This window comes from Gymnoscopelus braueri (assembly GCF_963280865.1).
Source record: "Gymnoscopelus braueri genome assembly, chromosome: 10".
Lineage (NCBI taxonomy): Eukaryota > Metazoa > Chordata > Actinopteri > Myctophiformes > Myctophidae > Gymnoscopelus > Gymnoscopelus braueri.
The window spans coordinates 3,345,661-3,369,118 of NC_137611.1; the positions used below are offsets into that span (position 1 = coordinate 3,345,661).

General features: G+C 41.0%; 1 protein-coding gene across 1 annotated transcript in view; it reads left to right on the forward strand.

Moving 5' to 3' along the window:
* astn1 (astrotactin 1) overlaps positions 1 to 23,458 on the forward strand; it is a gene marked incomplete at both ends in the record, with an annotated part of 727,677 nt that overhangs the window by 158,769 nt on the left and 545,450 nt on the right. Inside the window, one exon of the mRNA XM_080440454.1 lies at positions 17,882 to 18,031. Within this exon, the coding sequence (XP_080296580.1) occupies positions 17,882 to 18,031 (150 nt within the window). The remainder of the gene's footprint in view (positions 1 to 17,881; positions 18,032 to 23,458) is intronic.

Consider the following 23,458-nt stretch of genomic DNA (forward strand, 5'->3'; position numbering starts at 1 on the left):
TTGCAAGATGCTATTAATTTTGTCCAAAATAAATAGCCTATAATAATGATACATGAGAGAAAACCTCAAGGGATGTGTCCGTGACGTATACCATGTGACCACTTAAACTTTAGATTTCAGAGTCTAGCACACTTTTGACACACTGTGGGAGTATATTATAGTATATTGTGGGTTGTATATTGAGATGGCAGATATATCAAATTAAAAAGGACAAATCAAACAAATGGGACACTTTATTAGAACAAAAAGAAAATCACTACAGCCAAAAGTGTGCATATCTTTGAATATTTATATTTTTTAATGCGAAAATTAACTGATATCTTTGCTTCTGGGGGTCCCTGGCACAAAACATTTTCAAATGGGGGTCCGCGGCCAAATATATATCAATTTAGGGGTCCTTGGCATGAAAAAGGTTGAAAACCACTGCTCTATACCGTGGAACAGGATCAAGGAACTCACTCACTCACTCACTCACTTTTGCTTTCTTTCTTTCTTGTGACGGAGTGGTGAAACCCCATTACTCTTGTGTTATCAAAGTGAACCACCTTTGACAGTTGTGAGCACATGTTCCTGTCCTTCTGTCTCTGACCTTGGTGTCACGCAGCCGACTGCCATGGCTTTCAGAGCGCTAATGAGAGCTCAAACAATACGCTCCACCAGAGAGAGAGAGAGAGGAGGAGAGAGCAGAGAGGCCTTTATCAATAATAGACCTTGAGAACAGAGAACATATTTTCCACTGTCTTTGTGAGTTATAGAAGAAGCCTTTGGTCTCGTCTCTCCCCTGACACTCAATTCAATTCAATTCAAAGGGCTTTATTGGCATGAGAAAACATACGTTTACATTGCCAAAGCAGAAAGCATAATACAACAATACAGCAATACAATCAAAAGAAAAAATATGTACATTTGAAAGTCAGAATCTTCAATAGATCAATTTCTATGTACCAAGATCACTGGGTGCAGTTATAGTGCCGGAATATACCCAATGATTAGTCTTTAGGGTGGTTGTGTTCCGTTTGATATCCTTTTCCTATCACAGCAACTCACGCATCTTGCTGCTGTGTTTGCACATTGTTGTACTTCGCCCAGCAGATATGGGAGTTTTTTGTCATTGGTCATGTTTTCAAAATCTTCGTGTGTGGTTGTAATCTGTGGGACACTCACCGATGGCTGATGCTCGGATGCTCGGATGCTCGGATGCTGATGCTCGGATGGAGAACGACGTTGCCTCCAGAATTAAACATGCACACATGCATTTTTCCAATTAATTTAGTCCAGTTGGTTTCTTTTGAACGCTGGACAGTGTAAAGTAGTGAAAAAAAGATGTGAGATTAAAATAATCATATTAAGCCATTCAATCTGGGAACGCATCTGTCATTTCTTTGGCTATTCAAAAATAGCAGATCTACAAGCTCATAGCGCGGCACTAAGTGCCGCGCTATGAGCTTGTAGATCTGCTATTTTTTTTTAAATGTGTGCAAATCTTTGAATATATATTTTTGTCTCAACAAATGTCTTAATTTTTCTGAAAAATTATTGTTGCTATTATGTATAAGTGGTGCTCAAACCTAATATGTTTTTGGCCGCCGATCCCCATCAAAATGTGTTGTTCCAGGGACCCCCTGAAGCAAAGATTTGAGTAAAAAAATGTTTCAAAGAATGTTGCAAAGATTTGCACAAAATGTTCAAAATGTTTAAAAACATAGCAGACAAGCTCCTGCCATTTCTGTCGGCCCTACCGTTCGGCCGCTAGGAGTAGGGGGGGTCATTTTGTTTTTAGTTTTTTTTTAACGGAACCTGAGGCTCGGCTCGGCCCGACTAATTAGCATAACATTTTCGGCCCAGCCCCAAAACGTCGGGTCGGGCTGGGGCTGAATTTGAGAACTCTACTCTGTCCCATGTATACCTTCTCATTCCACTGAACCCTATAGTCTGTGTGCTTGTTTCGGTCCGTGTGTGTGTGTGTGTGTGTGTGTGTGTGTGTGTGTGTGTGTGTGTGTGTGTGTGTGTGTGTGTGTGCGTGTGCGTGTGCGTGCGCGCACGCGCCACACGGAATCGTTTTACACTCCCAAGTTTTAATTAAAATAAAGAATGGGAGAATGCTGCCAATTCATTATTCAGCGCTTCATTTGGGAGACACCAGTCGGAGCACGTCCGCAGATGAAGCTGTCCTGAAGGCTTAGAGCTCGATTCCTTCGCACAGCAGCTGTGAATAATCTGCTCGGTGGCTCCGGTGTCTCCTGGAACGCCCAGAAGCATGAGAACTTGTGCATGTACAAACACACTGGATGTGGCTTCCCCCCCCCATGCAAGTAAAAGTCAAAGTCATTAAACAAATCTCCTTCATGACAGAAAACTGACTGATTGATCATTTCTCAGAATGTGTGTTATGACAACAACAGGAGGGAGTTCAGTTGTTCTATAACCAGTGGTGGGAGGTAACTAAGTACATGTACTCAAGTACAATGTTGAGGTATTTGTACTTTACTTGAGCATTTCCAATGTTCAGTGCTTTTACTTCTACTCCACTACATCTCAGAGGCAAATGTTGTACTTTTACTCCACTACAATTATTTGAAAACTTTAGTTACTAGTTACTTTGTAGATTTTGATTATTATAACAAAACATACATTAACCACTCAGCCCTACAATCAGCCCTACATTTCGGCCATTTGAAAATAGCAGATCTACAAGCTCACAATGTGTCACGATGCGACGCGTTGTGAGCTTGTAGATCCGCTATTTTCAAAAGATTTGTATACATTTGAAAACTTGAAAATGAGACCTTCTGCATAATGAGTACTTTAATGTTAGTACTTTAAGTACATTTTGATGCCAATATTTCTGTACTTTTACTCAAGTACATTTTGAATTCCGGACTTTCATTTGTAACAGAGTATTTCTACATTGCATTATTGATACTTTTACTTAACCCATTTAGATCTAGAACGCATCTGTGTCACTTTAGATTTCTTTGGCTATTCAAAAATAGCAGATACACAAGCTCATAGCGCGGCACGAGTGCCGCGCTACGAGCTTGTAGATCTGCAATAAAAAAAAAAAATTGAAATTTTTTTTTAAAATATTTTTTTCCGATTTCTTTTAGGATTTAGATTTTTAGACGCGGCCTCAGGTCTTAATGGGTTAAGTAAAACATTAGAGTACTTTTTCCACCACCTACTATACACCAATGACCTGGTTGGCATATAGTCACCACACAGAACCACCTGGAAAATCCATTTATTGTGAAGTTAGATTTGTATTGGTAAAAGGCTGCAGCATACTTTGTGCTGAACCGAAGTTGGGTGAGGGTCGTAGGAGCAAAATAAGGTAATTGTGGTGAAAACAAACAAACACGTTGCCTTGCTGACGTTCTTTTTGGCACCGCTTGCACCTCCAAGACGTTGTAATTAGCCATACATCACTGCAGACACACCAAAGAGAACACTCTGTCAGTGTGAATGGTCAGAAATTCAAGGATTTCTTTTCTTTTTATTCCCACAATCTGCCAACAGGGACAGTTTTGAAGGAAAGTTTGGCTGAGGAGGTTAGGAGGTTAAACAACTTTAAAACCTTGAAAAAACACAACCAGATGGCAATTACTTCATGGAGAGAAATAGCACAACACTTTGTCCACTGAACAGAGTGTCTTGTCACCAGAAATGGCGAGTGGAGATCCAGAAGACAGAATGACCAGCATTGTATACATTGGGGAGGTTCTATCTTTCAGCACTTAAAGGTAGGGCAAGTGATTATCTTTGGTTAAAATAAGTGTTAAATCGCTCTATATGCTGATAGTAATCATTGCTATAGAGTGTTTGTTCAGTAACAGGAGTCTCCATGTCTCTCCAGCTCCTTATTAAACAGAAATTGATACCAATTCTATCCAATCAGGATGGAGAACTCAGTCAGGATTAAACAAGTGGAATTAGAAGGGATGGCACAAATAAATGAGCACACAACATTTAATCTGGAACACTATAACAATGAAGCTGATAAATAGGTACTCTCTCCTGATTGGCTAAAATGTTGTCACCTACCTGAAAATGTATGTTATGTTTAATAAAGAGCTGGAGAGACATGGAGACTCCTGTTACTGAACAAACACTCTATAGCAATGATTACTATCACAATATAGACCTTTAACCTTTTAACAAAACACTTTTTGTTTTAACCAACATATATCACTTACCCTACCTTTTAAAGCGGAGCTGCATTGAGTATAAAACTATATCGTCCGCAGAGTACTTGTTTGGTTTGTTTGGGCGAGACAAAAAAAAGTAGCCTATGCTTTGAAGTATGCTGCTAGCGTTGGTCGTGCCTTATGGCTTGATTGGGAGAATTGAACCCTTTTCTCATTTTATTTGGAGATTGTTATATAGAAATAATTGTCACAAAGAATCAAGTTCATCTGGAGACAAACGGGACCGGGAGTTGACACCGTCAAAGACACAAAGGGCTCCCAGCTGTTTAACCACTTTATACTTCATTGACTGGGGGTCCCATAGGGGTCTATATATTGGCCCCCTCCTTTTTTCCTTCTAGAGACCAAATCACTCTGCGATAAAATAGCAGATCGACAATCTCACAATGCGTTGTAAGCTTGTAGATCTGCTATGTTCACTGAACGTTTGGCTATTACCGGTGGATGTTTCGCCATACTGTGACGTGCTCAGACCGCTGACGTTGGGGTTGATGTGGTTAAAGACCTCCAGGCAGATCGGTCAGATTTGAACACAGACCTTCAGTCAAGACGTACATTAAGTTGTGAGGATGGGTGAGAGTGGACAAATGTAAGACTTGAAAAATACTCATTGTCATTGTAAATAACATAAAGAAGCATCTTGGTACCAGTGGTGTTAAGTAACTCAGTACATGTACTCAAGTACTGCACTTAAATAACATTTTGAGGCATTTTTTAATTTACAATTGTCAATACTTTTACTTCTACTCCACTACATCTCAGAGGCAACATACTTTTTACTCAATTACAATTATATGAAAACTTTAGTTACTAGTTACTTTGTAGATTTTGATTATTATTTCAAAACATACGTTAACCACTTCAGCCCTATGTTTCGGCTATTTGAAAAATAGCAGATCTACAAGCTCACAATCAGTCGCGATGTGACACATTACGTCAATTCGGTCATCAATAGGTACTACTCTACAGTATATAGAAGAGAGCACACAGCTGCAGTTCTGATTTGTATTTATAACAGATGTGGCCTTCGGCTGACTGTCGTACGTACAGTAGGTGTAACTTGGCAAAAATAGCAGATCTACAAGATCACAACCTGTCGAATATGTGGCGTGTTGTGACCTTGTAGATCAGGTATTTCCAACACCACGCAACACACACAACACACGACACAAGTATTAGTATAAATGGGGTATCTGTGCTTGCTGTGTTGTGCTCTCAAAAGTGCAAAGTCCTCGCCTTCCAAAATAACCCATGTAATCACAACATCTGTCTCAGTGAAGTTGTCCTCGTGGGAAATAAGCTCTGTCGTCCTCAATGTCACCCAGACAATCATCTTGCATGTTGTAAATCTGGAAGCTGGAAGGTTGTTGACAATGAAAGCTTGGATCCTGTTTTCCCTCTTTACTGCCTCAATAAGTTCAGTGCTAAGCCCAGTACAGGTTGACCTGCAGTGCAACCATTTGTATGGGTCGTGAGTAAATCAGCTTTTTCTTTCACGTTTTAAAACATTATTTTCAAAAGAGTTCGGTGTGCAGATCTCTGGATACTATTTGGTCAAACATTATACATAATTCTTAGGATATGGAATACTAAATTAGGGCAAATTAGTGCCAACAAAAAGAGTATGTTTTTAGGGGAGAAATCTTATCATTTATTGAACAGAGATTAATGTGGCATTATTTAAATTATGCCACGTCATGGCACAGAGACTTTAATGCTGTTTCGGGGGTTGAGATCATTGTTTCTGTTGTCTTCTTTTACTATTGTCATGTTGTATTGGCTGTTGGTGCTGCTTATAGAGCCTATGGTTACTGCTTTAATTGATGACGGAATTGAATGGCTACGGGTGGTTTTAAGTCCCTATTCTCCGATTTATTCAGTTAAGACTTGACTTTCCCCTCTATCTATGGTGGTTAGATTGTCATTCCGGTAGCGTCACTAACCATGCTCCCATACGCCGCTCCATATTTATGGAGCTGTGGAAGGAGCTGAACAAAATAACTTTTTGGGGGTTTTATATAAGACACATTTCCACCCACTTTACATGCCGAATGGAGGAGGAACACCCTGCACTGAATATTTTAAGGGGCCCCGCCTCGCACCTTTTGGCCCCTGTCTAATGGCTCTGTGTGACGCGTACGCACGCGTGAGATATAACCTTAACCCATTGAGACCGATAATGCATCTGTGTGTCATTTTAAGATGTATTTGTGCTATTCAAAAATAGCAGATCTACAAGCTCATATGAGCTTGTAGATCTGCTATTTTTGATTGTTTTTTAAAATGTGTGCAAATCATTGAATATATATATTTTTAAAGAGATTTTTTTTTACTCAAATCTTTGCTTCTGGGGGGGGGTCCTTGGAACAAAACATTTTGAGATGGGGGTCCACAGCCAAATACATATCTAATAATGTTTTCTAAATCCTAACAGCTATATCAGTGGTGCTCCAACTTTTTCATGTCAAGGACCCCCAAAATTACATATATTTGGACGCGGAGCCCCATCTCAAAATATGTCCCAAAAAAAAAAATTGCAGATCTACAAGCTCATAGCGCAGTGCCGCGCTATGAGCTTGTAGATCTGCTATTTTTGAATAGCCAAATACATCTTAAAATGACGCAGATGTGTTCCCGGTCTTAATGGGTTAACTCTTCAGAAGCTGCTTTTATGCCCTTTCTGTAAGGAGGCTCACTTCAAGTGTCATCCTTGAGTGTTTTCTTCAGCTAAAAAAATATAAATAAATTAACAAAAAATATAATACACAGCACAGAACTCATCTTCTAATGACGCTCGTTTCCTTTCAGTGAAAGGCCTGTAAACACAGACCTTGAGAGAAAATGTTTTTTATGAGATATTTAAAGTTTTGGTTGGTGTTCCTAAGTGTTTGTGTTTGGTCATTTTGTCGTCAGAATATACCCTCGTTATTTCCAGTGGTATAAAGCAACTAAGTACATTTACTCAAGTACTGTACTTAAGTACAATGTTGAGGTATTTTCCACTTTACTGGAGTAGCCTATTTCCAATTTCCTATACTTTTACTTCTACTCCACTACATCTCAGAGGCAAATACTATATTTTTACTCCACTACAATTATTTGAAAACTTGAGTTACTAGTTACTTGGTAGATTTTGATTATTATTACAAAACATGCATTACCATGCCACTTCGGCCATTTGAAAATAGCCGATCTACAAGCTCACAATGTGTCGCATCACGACATATTGTGACCTTGTATATCTGCTATTTCCAAAATATTTGTATACCTTTGAAAACGTGTGAAATGGGACATTATGCACAATGAGTACTTTCTACTTTTGGTACTTTAAGTACATGTTACCAATACTTTTGTACTTATACTCAAGTCAATTCTGAATTTCAGACTTTTATTTGTAACAGAGTATTTTTTTTTTACATTGCAGTATTGATACTTGTACTTAAGTAAACCATGTGAGTACTTTTCCCTTTCAGGCTGATGGCATGGTGTTAGATTTTTTGTGTCTTATGTAACAATAAAAGGTTATTACTGCAGTCTGAAGTTTGGCTGCACTTTCTGGTGGTTGAGTGGCTTTGCTCAGCGAGCAGCACTCATTGTAGAGAGTAGTGGAGGGTACTTTTGGACGGGTGGTATATTTTACCCCCCTTGAACATCATGAAAGGCATGCTGTTGCACTTCAGACAGTTTCACCCTGGCCTCCCTCCCTACAGTTTGGGCAGGAGGTCAGTATACTGCAGGCAAACTTTTCCCCAAAAATGTTCAAAGATTGTGGAATACAGGGCTCTGGTTAAATGTCATCCGCCGACAAGAACTAATACATTTTGTCTGGCATGGTTCATCTGATGCTCTTTGCTCTCTCTCTCTCTCTGAAAACCATCCTGTTGCCCTTAGAAACCCTTCTTTGTCAAATATTTGTTTTTAAAGGTCAGCCAATAGCCGGAGTAAAAATATGCATTACTCATTATACGCAGAGTGTTCCATTTCACAAGTTTTCATACGTAAACATTTTTACAAAAATCCTTTGAAAATAGCAGATGTACAAGCTCACAACGCGTCGCAAAGCGACGCGTTGTGAGCTTGTAGATCTGCTATTTTCAAATAGCTTAGGCCTATACAGGGCTGAAGTGGTTGATATGTTTTGTAATAATAATCTAAATCTACAAAGTAACCATTAACTAAAGTTTTCAAATAATTGTAGTGGAGTAAAGGTATTACATTTGCCTCTGAGATGTAGTGGAGTAGAAGTAAAAGTACTGAACATTGGAAATACTCCAGTAAATTGAGTAACACCACTGGTCTATATAATACAAGACCAGGAGACCTGGTTTTGCCAGACCCAAAATGAAGTCCTAGTATGTAACACACCTACAAACCACTTTATAACTGAAGTTCATGATGTCATGAATAGTTTGTGACGAAAGGGGACGTCACAAACTTTTTTTTGGCTGGGGCCGGAGGACAAATGACCCCTGCCCATGTATGGACGAAACAGATACAAAGCCTCATGCAAACCCGACCCCTTGGGTCTGGCAATTATAGCACCTCGCCTGAAGTAAGTCACCTTTCATCCCACTGACCTCAAACTATTGTATTCATTAAGCTGTCCTTGACAGCATATGTTATCGATATAACCTGGTGGAAGACGGTTCAGTCGAGTCAGTCCTTGCCGTCAGGTCATTCCTTGCCATCTGGACTTGTTTATTCTGCAGCTTGTTTCCGCTGAACATGTTCCATGCTGAATAGGTTCCATACCGAACAGAACAGGTTCCATAGTGAACAGGTGAGGTGAGGTAACCTTGCCTAGGAGAGCTGCCTGCGGCCACAAATATAACATTTTCATTTGTATTGGTTTGAATAGACTTTTCATTGGCAGCAAGGGAGGACTCGCACACAAGAGAACAAAACGGGAGTTCTTCAGAATAGATTTGAAAGATTTGCTATTTGATACATTACAGGGATATGCAGACAAACTGCACAGAGTGCAAAGGTTCACTTGAGACATGAAAGATGAGTGACCCTACGCCATTGACCCTATACTGTATGTTATTCTACAGGTGCAGCTAGATAACCCATTCAATCCGGTAACACATCTGTGTCATTTCTTTGATTGATTGATTGATGTACTTTATTTAGTACGACATGAGAACAACAGTACATGGAAGTACAAATTCACAATACAAGGTCTACTAAACTGGAAGGCTCATAAAGCACTAAGCTTGTTTAAAATGAGTTCCCACACACACAAATCATGACATGATGACATATAAGAGACAGACATATATACACATTACTTTACAGAATGTCATACAATCAGCTTACAGGTTACTGGTATGAAGAGTGAAAAATATATACCAGAGAAAAAAAAAGAAAGGTTTGGGGTGGGGGTAGGTTAAGACTTTGACAGGGACCATTTTCAAATTGCAGCCTCCTGAAGGTGTATCTTTAGGGCTGTTTTGAAAGTTTACTTTGCTTTACTCCTTTTGGTAGGGCATTCCACATTTTTGTTGAATAGCATGAGAACGAGTTCATTCCCTTTGTTGAGCCAAATCTGGGTTGGCTATTTAAAAAAATGATAATGATATAGATGATCATCTCAAAATATGTTGTTACTGGGAACCTAGCGCTTCATGTTATCCATTTTTACATTTTGTAATGCTTCTGTTTTTGGTCGCGAAGCTGGTAAAAGTGTTGACCTTTTTACCATTGGAACATGCAGCCCAATTTCAGCAAGGGTAGACACCTGTGGCATTGTTAAATGTTCCTTTTAGGTAGAGTTTATGTGTGAACATTACTATCTCTGCCAAGCCCAAGGCCAGGGACAGACAGCGCATGCGTGTGCGTGTGCATGTGGGTGTGCGTGCGCACACGCGTGTGTCTGTGTGCGTGCGTGTGTCTGAGAGAGAGTCAGCCAGCACTCAGCAGTTAATCTCTGAAACCTACAGTACCAGCAGTCCCAAAGAAGAAAGTCCACTCCAAATCTCTCAAATCAGCCTCATGGTGGCACTATACTGGCCCACTTTAGGTTTTGGCCCTATTACTGTTGAATTCCTTTCTGCCTGTATTGATAGTACAGTGGATTAATGACAGGACATAGGGAGACAGTCAGGGAGTGACATGCAGCAAAGAGCCTATATGTGGTATGCGCCTTAATTGTCTTTTTTGTTATTTTTTTAATGTGTTTTTTTTTTATACCTCTATTACACCCCCAAACAATTACTTTGAACATTCAGTGTATTTTCTGTGGTGTGTGGTTTTCTGAATAATTAGGCTCAGAAAAGTGGTGTGATTGGCCCGTGGACTTTGATGTCACAGTCCCGCCCCCTGTCCTCCCCTCTCGTCTCCTTCTCCTTTTGGGGGGCGGAGCAGAGGCGATGATTGACAGGCAAAATCCCTCAACAGCGACACCCGCAGACATTTTGTTTTCACTGCAGCTGAAAAGGCTTCAGAACACAGAGAGAAAAAAACTGCCATATCTCACTGGAGTGGATTTGTCAGTCAAAACCTTTTAATACTCGTTTGAAGGACCATGATGAAGACGTTTAATGTTTTGTAAACCAGCATGTCATGAAACCCTTAACCACCAGGCCAGCAGCACCCGTGTTGAACCTTGTTAACCACAAAATCTAGTTAAAATGACAGAGTTTATAAACAAAACGGTCCGGCTGTCTTTTTCTGGTGTGGAAATAATCATTCAGGAAGTGCAGCAGTAGGTGTTGCGTAGGCTAAAACAGCCTGCAGCCAGCTCTGCTCAAACTAAGGTATAGAAATCTCTCGCATTGCATTCACATGAAGTGTAGCGTGATGGCTCTGGGCCAGACATTAGTCATTTAGTCGATGAAAAGGCAGAGTGAATCACTGTATTTGATTATTCAGGGCACTATAGGTTTTAGATTACGTTCAGAGGTGTCGTTCCAAAACTATTGAGTCAATATAAACAACTACGGGGTCGTGGCCTTGAGCTGGCAGCGCCAGTCTGCCATTATTTTCATGTATTTCTATGGTAAAGACGTGCTCCTCTTCTCCGTACGCTTCAGTGCTCTCGACGGCCGCAGTTTTTTGGGTGCAGCGCCCATTTTCACTCCCAAGGCGGCCAACGAGTGACTGGGAAGTGGGGGGCTGAAACGGCACAAGGGGAGGGGATATGAGTTGCAATTTTGTCCCGATGAGCATATTATAATGCTTTATCACAGTGGTTCTTCAACCTTTTCATGTCAAGGACCCCCAAAATGTTATGTATTTTGCCGCGGACCCCCATCTCAAAATGCTTTGTTCCAGGGACCCCCCCAGAAGCAAAGATTTGAGTTACAAATGTTTGCTTTAAAATGTATATATTCAAAGATTTGCGCAAATGTTCACAATTTTTTCAAAAATAGCAGATCTACAAGCTCATAGTGCGGCACTCGGTGCTTGTATATCTGCTATTTTTGAATAGTATAGCCAAACTATAAAATGTGATTAAAGTTTTTACAATTATTGTGACACTATATTAACTAATTTGGCTGGGGACCCCCTGGTACCCCTCCAAGGACCCCTGGGGGTCCCCGGACCCCACTTTGAGAACCACAGCTTTGTATTTATGCTTATAACACATTATAGACAATGGATGCATAGGAAGTGTTATCTCTGTAGGTTTGGTAAAGAGCATTTCACAGATGTTCCCTAACAATTATATATTCCCCATGTGTCCTAAATGATTACGTATTGACTATCACTTTCTATATCGATTGAGTTGAATCGATACAATTGTTCAGATACTGTGACGAAAAACCTGGACATCACATTTAGAACCATTCAACACCAATCAATATATATCTTCCATAAAAGAACCAACAATGGATTTAGAAAATTATTGTTGTTCAAACCAGCCCATATGACAATAAATAGAAGTGTGTGTGTGTGTGTGTGTGTGTGTGTGTGTGTGTGTGTGCGTGTGCGTGCCTGGAGGAAATAATCATTACCCTAAAGAAAACCAACCAGGAACTGGGTTTAGAAGAATGTTCTTCTGGCCTGGCATCAAAAAACAAAACAAAAAAAAACAAGATATCCTTAAAACACACACAGCCTGCAGTGGGATGGAATAGATTTGTATTTGGCACAACAGTCTATTTCACACAAGTACCCGTCCCCCTGCCAAGGAAAAACTCTTCTTGGGGGAAATGATACTGCAACACTTATTGTTGTCTTTCTCAAATCAGCCGTGTTGAAATGTCGCTGAAACAATGGTGTGATGCAAAAAAAGAAAGAAAAGAAACAGGAGAGGGAAAAAAAAGCTTATTCTCTGCCTACTGTATGGAAAGCAGTGCCAACTGTCCTCCTGGCTGCCAGTGATATTATTGACACAATGCATTCTTCACAACCGAAGCATGTATTGCTGTAAAACCAACAACATGAAAAAAAAAGCTTAAGCCTGAGTTATACCACCGGTGTCTCGCACCCGAAAATAACAGATCTACAAGCTCTACAACGCGTCGAGCTCCAAGATTGTAGATCAGCTATGTTTGGTCGTCTCGGTAGGGTGGAAAACTCGTATGTCCAAAACGGGTGCTATTCAGCAGTGGTGGAAAAAGTACTCAATTTCTTTACTTAAGTAGAAGTATCAATACCACAATGTAGAATTACTCTGTTACAAGTAAACAGCTGGAATTAAAAATGTACTTGAGTAAAAGTACAAAAGTATTGGTAAAAAATGTAATTAAAGTACCAAAAGTAGAAAGTACTCATTATGCAGAATTGCATAATGTATACATATCTTTAGAAAATAGACGATCTACAAGCTCACAATGTGTCGCATGTGAGCTTGTAGATCGTCTATTTTCAAATGGCCGAAATGTACAGTATATAAGGCTGAAGTTGTTAATGTTTTATAATAATAATCAAAATCTACAAAGTAACTAGTAACTAGAGTTTCCAAATAATTGTAGTGGAGTAAAAGTATAATACAGTGCCTCTGAGATGTAGTGGAGTAGAAGTAAAAGTGCTGACAATTGGTAATACTCCAGTAAAGTAAAAAAATACCTCAAAATCGATATTGAAGTACAGTAGTTGAGTACATGTACTTAGTTACTTTACACCACTGCTTTTCAGTATTAAAAAATTATAATGGCAAAAGTAGCAGATCTACAAGCTCGTAGCTTCTGCTTGTAGATCTGCTACTTTTTATGCTTTTGAAGTTAAAATATGGAGTTAAGAGGTTTTCTTGCCCTGACGGCAACGATATACACAAATCACCCTCCATGTGGTTGTAGCTGCTGTACTGTTCGGGTAGGGTTGTCACGCCATGCCAATAGCCATCTCATCCACTGGGTCTCAGAGGGATATATCTTCCCCGCGGTTTAGTCAAATGCAATCTCCTGGTTTTGGATTTTTAAAGTTATTGTCATTGAGCAACGTCGGTGCAAATCTGTCGACGCATTACGTTTCCCCGCTGAGGCGGCAAAAAAACGTTTTATGGATTTTGGCCGCTCACTTTGTTGATAGGCAGTCCACTAACACCGTGGAAGACAAGCCTATCAGTTCTTCAGCTCTAATTGATGCTGCTGTTGAAACAAACAGTTGGCAAACGTCTAAAGGAAAAGCCAACACGTTGCATCCCAGAGCATTGTTTATTATATTATTTTTCCCCCACAACCCACTCTTAATATTGTATCATCAATGTCAGGCAGAAACCTCATGCTTCCATATTCATAGCATTAACCCATTAATCCATATAGACCTGGAACCCCATTACGTAACTATACCTTTCAAGCCGGGAACACTTTTGGGGTTCTTGTTGCTATGTACAGTATATAGCAACATATATTTTTTTGTATTTTTGTATGTTTTTCTATCAATTAGTAAATGGTAAATGGTGCATTTATATAGCGCTTTTATCCAAAGCGCTGTACATTGATTGTGCCATTAACCCATTCACACACACATTCATACACCGATGGCGGAGGAAACCATGCAAGGCACCAACCTGCTCATCGGGAGCAATTAGGGGTTCAGCGTCTTGCTCAAGGACACTTCGACACTAACTCTAGGGGAGCGCCCCAGCCCGGGATCGAACTGGGAACCTTGCGGTTTCCCAGTTTACTCTACCCGGCCACTCTACCCTTGAGGCCACTACCGCCCCATGGAGACTTGAAATCATGGATATTTTAGTTTTTGTCTCATTCCTAAGCCAATAATTTGATGACCAGCGGACCGGTAGGCAGCAGTTCCGGTAGGAGACACAAAGGAGAGTCTTTGTGTCTCCTACCGGAAACCGCTGCCGGTCATCAAATTATTGGCTTAGGAATGAGACAAAAACTAAAAATCTGCAATACAAATCTAAATCCTAACAGTTTCCTGAAAAAACTTATGTTGCTATATCAGTGGTGCTCAAACCTTTTCATGTCAAGGACCCCCAAAATTAGATGTACTTATATTACATATATATCACTAACTTTTTCCATTTTCGGAAAAAAAAAAACTAAAAACTAAAACTCTTTTGTACATGTGAGGTTTCCACTGTACAGCGGCAATATACTGTAGGCATTGACAAGACCGTTAAGGTCTGTTCAGTGTTTACTTTAGCCCCCAGCTTTGATGTGAGCCAGGGCCGTTTTCCATCTGGGCGAGGCCGGGGCATATTGAAAGAACAAACAGGATTTGACTTGAACAACGTTATCCTCCCATATGGAGCTGTGTGTACATCATAGCGCCTTAGCTGGATCTTATCCCGTTTCCTCCCCCTCATCCTCATCCACATCCACATTCTGGATCTTATCCCGTATCCTCCCCCCTCATCCACATTCTGGGGAATGAAAGCATTTTGTCATGAGCTGCAGCGTGGGCCAACAAAAAAAAAGAAAGAAAGAAAAATAGATGACAGCATTGTTCATCCAAATGCATCCTAATACAACACATTCAATCCGGGGGACGCATGATCTGTCATTTTAGATTTCTTTGGCTATAAAAAAAAAAGTGCAGATATACAAGCTCATAGCACGGCACCGAGCTTGTAGATAGTTGTTTTAATCATGAAAATATTTGAATACATATATTTTTTAAATCGAACATTTGTAACGCAAATCCCTGGAACAAAAAATATTTTACAAAATGTGCGCTTTCAAAAATATATATTTAAAGATTTGCACACATTTTCAAGATAACAAAAAAAAGCAGATCTACAAGCTCATAGCACGGCACTCGGTGCCGCGCTATGAGCTTGTAGATCTGCTATTTTTGAATAGCCAAATAAATCTAAAAATGACAGAGATGCGTTCCCGGATTGAATGGTATCAAACACATTCAGTATGTGATGTGCAATCTTTTTTTTCCCTTCATGTTTTTCATCTCATGGATGTATGTTGCCTATTTGTTCCCTGAGAATGGCTGTGTCTCTGTGCCTTGTTGCAACGGTTGTTGTGATAAACTAAAGTGAAAGATTGTTTGTAAGAGACGGTACCTTTGACGGCCCGCCCGCCTGATTATGAGTGTAACGTGGAAAATGGTTTTCTAAGCAAAATGAATAATGCAAAAGAGCAGAGGAGAGGAATGCAAGTTGGTTATTGTTGGCAAAGGTTCTTTGACAGAAAGAAACACAACGTTATGATTTGCATGACTCGTCCATCACAGGCTTTCTCTTTTTCTGAATTACTCAACAGTTTTGTCAGGGTTATTATCATAGTTCACTTTCACCATCACTCAATTATTTTTCTGGTGTAGTGTTTTGATTTTCTCTTGGTTTATTTTTATTTCTCAAACATTATTTTGTCCAGCAGTTTAACCAGTTTAACCGTTTACCAGCTTGGCTTTGTACGTCAAACAGGAAAAGCTTGACATTCCATTACCATCATTTTGATTCACTAATGCTAGAGCACTTGGACGTGTCCTGAATTGAGTTTTTATTTCCTCATCATTTCTACTGCTTATTAATAATATGTCTGATGCAATGAATTTGCACATATGTCATATTTTAAATGTGATCCCCTCATTACTCAGTATATATATCCTGATGGAGGGGAAAGGAACTGGTTGGAATTATGTGTTCCTTCCACGTACGTCCAACCGGGGAAACTGCCCCCTGTCAGGTGATAAGAAGCGGCTTGCTAGCTCATCATGCATTGAAGGAAGCATGAGCTCAGTTCTGGGCTCTCCCCAGGCTGGCAGAGGGAGAGTAGCGCCCAGGATTACATAGGCAATTGGCACTGGGTGAAAAAATGGGTTACAAAATCGTGGGATAAAAAAAATAAATAAAAAAAAAGAGTCTGCTTGCGTCGTGTTGCCAGGAAGCGGCAAAAGATGCTGTTCCATTGCATTCAGTTGCTTGACTGTGTGTTAATAAGTATCATATTGTATTCATGAAAGCACTTCTCAGGGTTGCTCAATTGCACTTTACATGAATTAAAAATTATTGTTTTGATTCATCTGTAAAGTAAACACATCTCATTGCGTTTGAACACTAGAGGGAGTGTTACATCTAGTTAAACTAGAATTACAGACATCAAATATAACCAATGTGGAAACAAGGCGTCGATGTTTTCCATACTAGATCATGTCTTATTTTTATCATGATTTATACTTGGTTGCATGCCGTGTTATGCGTCAAAAAGCACAACGCGGTGTGAGCAGATAAGTTATTTTTAGTGTACGATAAAAAGCGTGCAACAAGTATACATCACCTTGTGGTCAACTGTTAGTTCTCTTTGCCTTGATGCGTTTCTTTGTGTGGAAAAGTTCATCAAGGATACACTTTTTGTTTGTATTTATTGGATAGTATGCATTCTGTGAGATGTCCAAATGAGAGTTTGTAATTGAACATAAGGAATGCCATCTTCAGTGTGTGATACTATCAACTTGACATCTCTCCCATACCATCTGCATTCCCTATGCCATCTGTAGCTCTGGTCCATAGCGTTAGAAGGAGTGTAGGCTGCGCAGCCTCCCGTCTTTAGTAACAAATAAAAAAATACACTTTTGCTACTCACCAAAACAAAGACGGTTTTATGGAGTTGAAAGCCTACTCTACTTAGTGGCGACACTCTGAGCCCCCCCACCTCACGTCTAAAATACACTTTTTGGCCAGCAAAGAAAATATTTCACTGGAAGGAAATAATGTTTTTGGTTACTCCACTGCGCCCCCCTATATATTTGGTCAATGGAATTTTTCTATTGACCAGATTCTTTCTTCCGGTGAAATATTTTCTTTTCTGGCCAACAAGTGTTTTTTAGACGTGAGGTGGGGGGCTCAGAGTGTTCCCACTGAGTAGAGTAGGCTTTCAACTCCAGCGTTAAGGAGAACTCCTAACGCTATTGACCAGAGCTATAGCCTACCATCTGCAACGACATTTTAAATCATATTTACTTTGTTGACCGGATCTACCCCCCCCCCTCTCCTTTATCCCTCTTCTTCTACGATCAAAATGTAAATTGTTTGATGTAAATGTTATTATAAAAGCAATATTTTGCCAAAGTATTATAAAAAGTACTACCATGAGATGCCCAGAATAGGGAAACTAGGATTCAATGTGGTTAATTCCTAGATTATAGAATCCTTGGTCTAGATCCGGCCATTTTCATGTGACTTTTATTTGTTTGTTAGTTTTTTTTGCCATAATCACCTCCACAATCCATCTTGACTACATTATGGTTGGTTCCCCGGCGTTGCTTTCAAGTGAGCTGTTTTTTTTTTTCTGTGTGAATCCCAACAGCGGGTTCCACGTTCTTGAACCCGGACGGGGACTCGGGAACGGAGGCAGACAGCGAGCCTCAGCTGGCCTTTTACACCGACCCCAACCGCAGCCGGCGCCGGAGTCGAGGTATGAGAAACGGTAACGCCAACAGCGCGTGGGGCTCCGGGGGTAAGGATAAGGAACCTGGTCTATAACACCTTAAACCATCCATAACCACATCGTGTTCTCATCGCCATGACGCATCATGACTCACATGCCGAGAAAAACTAACAAAAAAAAAGTACATTGTGTCCAGAACGTCATGTGGGTGTGTGGTTCGACGATGACTCATACGGAAAATAATAAAAGAAAAAAAAAATGCATTTATAGCATACTGTAGATCAGGGGCTCCCAAACTTTTTCAGCTCGAAACTCCAAAAGAAAAATTTGGTGTTTCTCCGGGACCCTCAACTTTTTTGAGTTTTTAGTAGAAAGAAAAAGATAAAAATTACGTCTTACTATCTTCTACCCTGGATTTGAACCCGGTTTCCTGCGCACGTGGAACTTTTTTTTTATACCATTGAGCTAATAGAGCATGCCTGCTGGCTCAGGGGATAAATCGAATCTTGACCATCAGGTCAAAATCCGTCTCAGATCCTGTGTCTACGTGAGACATGATCTAAATGTCTCCATAGAAGAGCAGGGAGACAAAATACAACCACCCCAATTGTATTGTAAGTTATATTGTGTTAACATACTCTCTATACCATACAGATTGGACAAAATGACATTTTATTCATAAAATAACAGTGAGGCTTTAAATAAAATAAAATAAAATAGGTAAGCAAAAAAAAAATGAATATTTACTCGCGATCTATAAAAACAGGCCCATAATCCATAACATGTGCCCTATGTTTTTGGGAAACACTGGCCATTGTGTGTGTGTGTGTGTGTGTGTGTGTGTGTGTGTTATGCTTCAACAACAAGGCCTGTGACCACACACTGCTGCCGATCAAATCAGTTCAAATACGTGATCTCGTCCACTGAAAACAAACACAAAGTCTTAAGTCATGATGAGATCGACACATTGAAACGTATGAGTCACCAGCACACCAAAACACACCATGCCCATTCCCCAAATAATATGCAGCCATATTATTTCTAAAGGGAGCCCTTTGCAACCCTGTAAACCCAAACTCCTTCTCAAAGTGAACCCATTGCAGCATGACTTCACCCCGCCGGCACGCCAACACGTCCTTGGAGCTGTGATGTACAGTAATGGGGGTGCAGAGGCACGCCGGAGGAAGGGAATTGAGAGACAGTGTGCCCCCCGAAATAACCCATTTAGACCTTGAGGCCCATTCTGCCCAAAATGCCTTTCTAAATCAGTAGTTCTCACACTTTCTAGATTTTTTTTCACAGTGCGGCACAAAGTGACGCACTGTGAGCTTGTAGATCTGCTGCTATTTTTTTGGATAGCCAACACAAAAATGAAAAGAAAAAAAAATGACATATGCTTTCCCGGTTTTAATGGGTTAACCCATTCACTCCTGGAACGCATCTGAGTCATTTTAGATTTCTTTGGCTATTCAAAAATAGCAGATCTACAAGCTCACAGCGCGGGAATCTGTGCCGTGTTATGAGCTTGTATTTTTGAAAAATCGTGAAAATGTGTGCAAACGTGTGCAAACAATTTATTCCAGGGACCTCCCCAGAATGAAATATTTGAGTTACAAATGTTTGCTTTAAACAATATATATTTGCACACATTTTCAAGATTTTTTCAAAAATAGCAGATCTACAAGCTCGTAGCGTGGCACTCGGTGCCGTGCTATGAGCTTGTAGATCTGCTATTTTTGAATAGACTAATACATCTAAAATGACACAGATGCGTTCCCGGTCTTAATGGGATAATAGCTGCTGTCAGAGGGGCCTTACAAGTTTTTTTTTTCTTTTGACAACACCTCCTCCGACCCAATTATTCCGCCGTCATCCGATGCAGGTGTCACAAATAAAGTGAAGCCCCCCAACCCCCCAGCAGTGTAAGCAACACCTTTAATTAGAGGGGATCGAGGGTTATAAGAATAGAATGAAGCCCCAGCGGCATTAACGTGATCAAAGGGAAACGATGATTCCAGGAGACATTACAAAATAACAAATTAAAGAAAATGTTGACAGCCTGTCCTCAACGGGTCTTGTAGCCGGAGGGGATTTTGTATGTCGGCGTCAACTTGAGCCTGATTTATACGTTGTCATAACGACGACATAGCCAATCTAGAAACGCATCGCGGATGTGATGCGTTGTGAGCTTGTAGATCGGCTATTTTTGTCGTACGACAGAGCGTAAAACACGCTTGACCGACAGACACTGAAATACTCCAGCATGGTTTAGTTCAGCGGTTTATATTGAAAGTAGTTTTCATGCATAGAAAAGCTAAATGATTTAACCTTTGCAGTACAAAACTAAATCCCTGAAATATTCCCAAATCACAAAGTTCTGCCAGACTTATTTAAAACAGACAAACTAATGGAAAGGGAGCCAGTATACGGCAAAGCATTGTCTATTTTCATTGTGTGTGTTTGTGCGTACGTACTGTTTGTACAGTATGTGCATGTGTGTGTATGCATGCATTTTGTGTGTATGCGGTAAATGCGCCGTTTGTGTGCACGCATGTACTCTTTAATGTATGATGGGGTGTGAGTGTGTGCGTGCCTGATGGAGGGGAAAGGAACTGGTTGGAATAACGTGTTCCTTCCACGTGCTACGTCCTACCGGGGAAACTCCCCCCTGTCAGGTGACAAGAAGGTCAGTTGGCTCTCATGCATTGAAGGAAGCATGAGCTCGGCCCTGGCCTCCCTAGGCTGTGGGGGACTGGTGTAGCGCTGGTGTAGGGCTGGTGTAACGCTGGTGTAGGGCTGGTGTAGGGCTGGTGTAGCGCTGGTGTAGGGCTGGTGTGGGGCTGGTGTAGGGCTGTTGTAGGGCTGGTGTAGGGCTGGTGTAGGGCTGGTGTAGGGTTAGGGTTAGGGCTGGTGTAGGGCTGGTGTAGGGCTGGTGTAGGGCTGGTGTAGGGCTGGTGTAGGGCTGGTGTAGGGCTGCGGCTGGTGTAGGGCTGGTGTAGGGTTAGGGTTAGGGTTAGGGCTGGTGTAGGGCTGGTGTAGGACTGGTGTAGGGCTGGGGCTGGTGTAGGGCTGGTGTAGGGTTAGGGTTAGGGTTAGGGTTGGTGTAGGGCTGGTGTAGGACTGGTGTAGGGCTGGTGTAGGGCTGGTGTAGCGCCCAGGATCACTTAGGAAATTGGCACCGGGTGAAAAAATTGGTTACAAAAATCGCGAAAAAAAAAAAAAGAACTACTGCTGGCACAGCTACTATAAGTCATGTAGACACGTCAATATGATTGGTTGGAGTTAGCACGCCCAGACGGTGATAGACAGACGGTCTCGTCCAATCGCCTGCCAAGTACCTTGAAAAAACGGACCGCCGTCTTGCAGAGGTTGGGCAGTGGTGGAATAAGTACTTGAATGTTTTACTTGAGTAAAAGTATCAATACTGCAATTTAGAAGTACTCTGTTACAAGTCCGGAATTCAAAATTTACTTGAGTAAAAGTGCAAAAGTATTGGTATCAAAATGTACTTAAAGTACCAAAAGTAAAAGTACTAACATGTTTGAAAATAGCATATCTACAAGCTCACATCGCGACGCGTTGTGAGCTTGTAGATCGGCTATTTTCAAATAGCCTAGGTGTAAAACAGGGCTAAAGTGGTTAATGTATGTTTTATAATAATTTATGTCTGCAAAGTAACTAGTAACTAAAGTTTTCAAATAATTGTAGTGGAGTAAAAGTACAATATTTTCATCCGAGATGTAGTGGAGTAGAAGTAAAAGTATAGACAATTGGAAATACTCCAGTAAGGTAAAAGAACCTCAACATTTTACTTAAGTACAGTACTTGAGTAAATGTACTTAGTTACTTTACACCACTGCGGTTGGTCTACCGAGGTCCCAGATGGAAGTAGGATGTGAAACAAGTGTGTGAAGCAAGCTTCTTCAATCCGGCGGAGTCGGGTTATGTCAGGCCATGGTCTGTGAGGGGCTGAGCAGCACGGCTGAGCCTTTTACGGTCTGTCTGTCTTTCAATTTCAATCAGGGCAGACATAGGCCTGGCGTTAGTCGATGTGGTGTTGCTATAATATCTCAACGTCGGCTATTATGTTACGTTATGTTACGTTATGCTAGCTGACTTAAAGGCTAATTCATACTTCATCCAATGACAAAATGACTCGTACTCATTTGAGTGACGGCTGACAGTCCAGTTTGATTGGCATGTGTAGGATTTTAAACCCTCATTCTAAACGGGCCGGCGGAATTCAGGTTTGACAAGCGGTGGCTGAGAAGCTTCTGAAAGCTTTTCACCGTTTGAAATCTGATATTATGGAAAGGGATTTGTTGCCTGTGACTTTCACAGCACAGCGCGGTATGGCATGGCCCTATAGCGGGGGAAATGCTGTCTCAGTTCTCGCAATCTTCATTAAAAGGGATAGAGGAGAAGGAGTAGCCAGGAGGAGAGATGAGAGGGGAGTTGATGAGGGTAGGGGAGGAGAGGAGAGGTGAGGAGAGGAGAGGAGAGGAGAGCGAAACCCTCTCTCCCTCTGAACTTAAGTTTTTCACTTAGGCCGATTTATTTCCCCCTCTTCCTGCTCCCTCGGGCCTCAGCGTACACGGTGACACCCTTCAAAGGTACCAACCTTATCTCTGTGCCACCCAGCCCTGGCAGAGTGACACCCTTCAAAGGTACCAACCTTATCTCTGTGCCACCCAGCCCTGGCAGAGTGACACCCTTCAAAGGTACCAACCTTATCTCTGTGCCACCCAGCCCTGGCAGAGCTAAACCCCCTAAAGGCCACTGTTGGTGTTTGATGTAGCCGGTTGCTTTTTTCATGAGCGCTAAATCCAGCAGACTTGTTTGTAAAGTGCTTAGTTGCAAAGGCTCTGTACGTGTGTGTGTGCGCACGCGCACGTGTGCGCACGCGCACGTGTGCGCGTGCGTGTTTGTCTGTGCGTGCACACAGTTCACCCTTGCATGTGCGTTTTTGTGTGTCAGTGCCGTGTGTGCAGTGGTGGAAAGTAACTAAGTACATGTACTCAAGTACTGTACTTAAGTAAAACTGTATACTAAAATTAAAGTAAAAAAAAACGAGTTACTTAAACTAGTTACTTTGTAGGTTTTGAGTATAATTACAAAACATACATTAACAACTTCAGCCCCATTAAAACGTTGACTATTTGAAAATAGCAGATCTACAAGCTCACAATGCGTCGCGATGCGACCAAGGGCCCAGCATTGGCCTTTGAAATTGAGTCTATATAGGAAGTGACAGTTCATATGAATGGCCTGTAGTGTCACTGTTTTCCCCCTGCTGTTGTCAGAAAGAATTTTTCTCAATGCAAGCGGGTGGGTTTTTGACGAACTTTAGACTTGATTTTATTACCTTAATAAACGTTGTCATAAATACTATATGCTTCCAGTCGCTAGTTTAAAGTCTTCTTTCAATCATCATGATATGCGTTGTGGTAAATTATGGTCCCTTTTATTTTACATTGAAGTATGAATACCTTTACT